The sequence below is a fragment of the Octodon degus genome, unplaced genomic scaffold, assembly GCF_000260255.1.
Source record: "Octodon degus isolate 3935 unplaced genomic scaffold, OctDeg1.0 scaffold00072, whole genome shotgun sequence".
Lineage (NCBI taxonomy): Eukaryota > Metazoa > Chordata > Mammalia > Rodentia > Octodontidae > Octodon > Octodon degus.
Window position 1 is genome coordinate 5,618,979 of NW_004524648.1, and position 5,246 is coordinate 5,624,224.

General features: G+C 48.0%; 1 protein-coding gene across 1 annotated transcript in view; it reads right to left on the minus strand.

Moving 5' to 3' along the window:
- Positions 1 to 3,822, minus strand: part of Tmem97 (transmembrane protein 97) — a 10,186-nt gene extending 6,364 nt beyond the window's left edge. Inside the window, exon 1 of the mRNA XM_004635427.2 lies at positions 3,605 to 3,822. Within this exon, the coding sequence (XP_004635484.1) occupies positions 3,605 to 3,730 (126 nt within the window). The 5' untranslated portion in view covers positions 3,731 to 3,822. The remainder of the gene's footprint in view (positions 1 to 3,604) is intronic.
- Positions 3,823 to 5,246: the final 1,424 nt, after the last annotated feature.

A 5,246-nucleotide genomic window follows, 5' to 3' on the forward strand; every position in this document is an offset into this window, starting at 1 on the left:
TGAGGCCAGCCTGGGCTACAAAATGAGCTTAAGACCAGCTTGAACTGCATAGCAAGGCCCTGTCTCAAGATTAATAATAATAATAATAATAATAATACTGTAAATAGGCCTCATGGGGTTTGAAAACCAGAAAGTAAGAGGAGGATCTCCTTTCTTTAGGACAACCGATGTAACGTTAATGCCGATCTGCAATGACCTCTTTAGAAGGAGTGTGCTCTCTGAGGCCTATGTAATAAGCAGCACAGTGCCCCTAAAGACACCTATGTATCCCTGGGACCCATGACTGTTACTGATTAGGTAAAAAGGACTGCAGATGTGACAAGGAATTTGAAGGTGGGAGATTTTTCCTGGATTATATGGTGTGCCCTGCACATATTAAAGTGACTTTCTAAGACAGGGAAGGAAATTTGGAGAAAGGTTAGAGTGGTGTGGCCACACAAAACACAGTGGCAGCCACCAGAAACTCAAAGACGAGGACAGGATCTCCCATAGAACTGTAGGAAGGAACCAGACCCAGGAACACTCTAAATTAATTCTGAACTTCTGACCTTCACACTTGTGAAAAAAATAAATCTAGGTTAAACCATTACCTTCGTGATAATTTGTGAGGATTTTTAAAAAGTTGTTTCTGTTTGAACTTTTAAGAGGTTAAACTCTTACTTGAAAAGGGAGGCTACAGAACCCTGACTTGTGCCGGACATGCAGCCAGATTGTGACAAACCAAATCCCTGAGTGCAGTACAAATCTCTTGCCAACATACTACCTAGACTTTTTCTGAGGAAAGGGAGACCTGAGACCTGAGGTCTTTCCAGTTATTCCAGGTTCTAGAAGTAAACAAAGTCAGGCATGGTGGTACACTTCTGTCAAGGCTGATTATTTATTTCAGTACCAGGAATCAAACTCCATGACTCACACTTGCCAGGCAGGCGCTATGTAGGCTGGTACACTTCTGTAATCCTAACACTTTGAAGACTGAGGCAGGAGAAGCGCCTCGAGTTCAAGGCCAGCCTGGGCTGCTATACTGAGACTCTGTCTCAAAATAAATAAAAATTTAAAAAATAAGAATAGACAAAAACAAAAAGACTTACGGGGGTCAGGGAGATAGCTCAGTAGAATAAGCGCTTGCCTGGCAAGCGCAAGGACCTGAGTTTAATCCCTGGTTCCACAAAAAACAAAATAAAACAAAAAGACTTATGAGGATGGGAGTACATTGTTGAGCAACAGCCAAGTCTTTCTCTCGGGGGGCTTATGCTCTTGGAAAAGCTAATGAAAGCTGTATACCCTCCCATGAAGCACGGGGCACTTGCAATTTTACACACAGCACTGGGAGTTCATGACGTTCAGATTAGGATGCTTCCCCACAAAGAAAAAGCATTCATGGGAAAACTGGCAAAAATCAGTTCTTCAGGCAGACAAGTCAGTCTTGCTCTCAATCTACCAATAGGCTGGAGAAGCATAATAGAATGGAGGCAAAGAAACCACCAACAGAGTAAAGACTGACCCAAACAATGGGAGAAAAGCTGAGACAGGTCTTCCTCAAACAACTACTATCTAGAATATTTAAAGAACTCAAGGGGCTGGGGAGATAGCTCAGTAGAATAAGCGCTTGCCTGGCAAGTGCAAGGGCCTGAGTTCAATCCCCAGTTCCACCAACCCCCCCCCAAAACCCTCAAATCAGACCCCCCCAAAAAGTGAGCATCTGAAATGAAGACACTTCTCAGGTGAAGAAGTACAAACAGCAAGGAAATATATGAAAAAATGTTCAACATTACTGGTCATTCAAGAGATGCAAATTAATGAGATTCTATCTCACCATGAAAAAATGGCTATTACCAAGAAATTAATCAACAATAAATGCTGGAGGGGCCGAGAAGATGGCTCAGTGGAATAAGCGCTTCTCGGGCAAGTGCAAGAGCCTGAGTTCAATCCCTGGGACTATGGGGAAAAAGGAACCCTTCTCCACTGTTGGTGGGAGTGTTGACTCGTGCAACCACTGTTGGGTTCAGGGTAGATTCCTCAAAAACCTAGGACCAGGGGTTCCATTTGACCCCGCTAGTCTGAATCTTCTTGGTATCTTCCTGATTAAAAGCGTCACCACGGCAGTATATGCACAGCACAATTTGTGTCGCTAAAGCTTGGAAACGGCCTAGATGCCCACCAAGGGATGAATGGAAAAAGCAAACGTATTATTTTAATATATATAATAGAGTACTACTGTGCCATACAGAAGGATAAACTTGGGACATTTTGAGATAAATGTACTCAACACCATACTTTTAAGAGAAATAAATTGCACACGTGTTTAAATATTGCTGTGTTTTCTCTTGTGTGAGATGCACCGTAAATAGGGACCAAAATGAATGATAGACATTGGGAAGTAGGAACAAAACGTTCAAATGGTAGGTGAACAAGGGAAGGGGAAGAGAAGGAAGAGAGAAAAGGAAAACTAAGAGAACAGAAGGGAAAAAAAGCATTTATTTTTAAAATACAGTGTCTCACTATGTAGTTCAGGTTGGCCTTGAACTTGAGGCAATTCTCTTGCCTCAGCCTCCCAAGTGCTCAAATTATAAAAGTACACCACCATGCCTGGCTGAGTGTGTGTGTGTGTGTGTGTGTGTGTGTACACAATGTTTGGGGCAGCTGGGCATGATGACAAATGCTGAAATCCCAGCACTCAGGAGACAGAAGTATGGAACAGGCCAGCCTGGGCTACACAGAGTTCATGGTCAGCCTTAAGTTACATGTCTCAAAAACAAAATAAACACACAAGTTTCGGGCAAACAGTGATCTACAGCAGCCAGGAAATGGGACATTTCACCTTTAGGTGATCGTTTTTACTCAAACCCAATGAAAAGGGTCGATGTGAAAAGACTTCACTATTTCACCCCAGAGCTTCCAACATTGCTGGATCCAGCAGTGGAAGCGGGGATGATCCACCCGGAGCATCCGGGCAGCAACCACCATGGTGGTGCACTCTGGACTCTTCTGGGGGTGTCTAGTGCACTCTAGACGCTCAACCTCGAAACAGGCCTAAATTTACTCAGATGTTTTTTTCCTTTGGGATTTAAAGTCCTTTGAAAAAAACAACGTCAAAACGAATGCAACGTGTGATGGTAGTCACTGGTTAATCCAGGGTGCTTCTTTCAACCACTGAAAACTCACCACGGGCACGACCGTGGGAGTCTTAAACAGTCAGGGCGGACATGATTTTAAAGGGAACAAAGCTGCCGGGTTGAAGTACAGTGATCTCAAGTTCGAGCTCGGCCTGTACAGTTTAGCGAGATTCTATCTCAAAAACAGATAAACAATAAAAAGGGCCTGAGATGCAGTCAGCACAAAGGACCCACGTGTAATCCCCACTACCGGAGGAGGCGCGGGGAACAAAACGTTTATCCCCTAGGAGTGGGACAGATGTTCAAGTTAGGGGTCGGTAGCGCGCGGAGTCTAGGGCAGAGCCCAAGACGGCGGGTGGGAGGGGACACAACTGGAACCCTGGCGGGCGAGGTGGCGTCGGGACGCGGGAGGCCCGGGGGGCGCAGAGCGCTAGGGCCGCTCGCAGCGGGGCTTCAAACTCGGCGACCGTTACGGATCGGCCGTTCCTCACCTGGTCCGGGTAGAGTTCGCGCGGCAGCAACCCCTGCAGGTCCAGGAACAGGGTGATGGGGATGTGGGAGAGAAAGTAGAAGCCCATCAGGTACTCCAGGCAGCGTCTGGCTCGCACAGCCCCCATGCTGAGTCCGCGGGACGCAAAAGGAGCAACACCGAGACCACCAGGACCCCACACTTGCGAAAAAGCAAAGGCTTGCCCGCCCAGCCAGACTTGGCGCCACTGCCCCGCCCCCGAGAGATCACGCAGGCTGTTCCTATTGGCTGGAAGAGCAGAGGAGGCGGGAGGAGACCTTGGGACTCCTCTCAGAGCGCGCCCATTGGCTCCTCTGTGTACAGCGCGCTGGTTCTGCGAACTTTCCATTGGCTGTCGGGAGGGCCGCGCGAGTGGGGCGTGCTGAGAGTAGATCCGGTTGCCTGGAGGTGTGGGCCGGACAGCTCAGCTTGGCTTGAATGGTCTACTAGGCGGCTCATCTGCAGCACTTTCACCTATTTGCTTCTGTTGCTTTTACCAGCGCTGTTATTTGCGGGGCTGTGAGGCACATGGAGCCGGACTCCCTGTGTCGTGGCGCTGTCCGAGCTCGGCAGGCCGGACTTTTCACGATGCTCCTTGTTCGCAAGATCCCAGCGGGACAGGAGCTGAAGGACCCGGAAAGCCTTATGAAGGACGCAGAGGGCTAACCAGCCTCAAGACAGAAGCAAAGGGGACCGAGTTGAGGGATATGGTAGGAAGCAAAATTGACAGGACGTGGTGTTTGGCTGAGGAGCATGAGAGAGGAGCAAGGATTTATATTTCATTCAGCAAATACCAATCTGTATTCTGGGCCGAGGACGGCTTGGGAGATGGACCGGACCCGTTAAGAACAAGTTCAGGGGAAGGTAATTCAGTTTTGGCCTCGATACGTACCTGTCTCAGCAGCATCCGAGTAGGGGCTTAATAAGCAGTTGCATGAACCAGCTGGACTAGATTTGGGAGACGTTAGCGTTGATGGCAGTTCAGGTTTTGAGACCAGCAGGTCTGGAAGAGATCTACAGAAGCTCCAACCTCAGGGATCACGGGAAGAAGAGAGTGATGTCACTGGAAAGAGGGTGATGGTAACTATGTTAGGGCAGCACTGGTGGTGCCCACCATTGGTTCTGTTGAGAGCAGTTGTGGTGCGCAGGAGCCTGAGAGCAACAGAAGAAAAAGGCAAGTGGAGCCGGTCATGGTGGCACATGTCTGACATTCCACCTCCCGGGAGGCTGAGGCAGGAGGATTGCTGTGAGTTCGAGGCCAGCCTGGGCTACATAGTGAACTCAAGGCCAGCCTGAATGACATAGTAAGAGTAAATAAAATCTGAACGGTGCAGTGGATACTGTGAAAGGGAAAGAAACTGTTCAAAGGGAGGGAACAACTGGGATGAGGACAAGGAAAAAAGAAGGAAAAACAAAATATATATGTATGTACACAGGGTAGCTTGGATAATTGTACTGCTGATTTCTGCTGGTCTACTGAGCAGTACCACCTGGGTGTGGTGGCGCATGCCATGTAATCCCAGCACTTGGGAGGCTGAAGCAGCAGGATAGTTTGGAGTTTGAGGCCAGCCTGGGCTACAAAGTGAGCTCAATTCCATGCAAGACCCCATCTCAAAAAAAAAAAA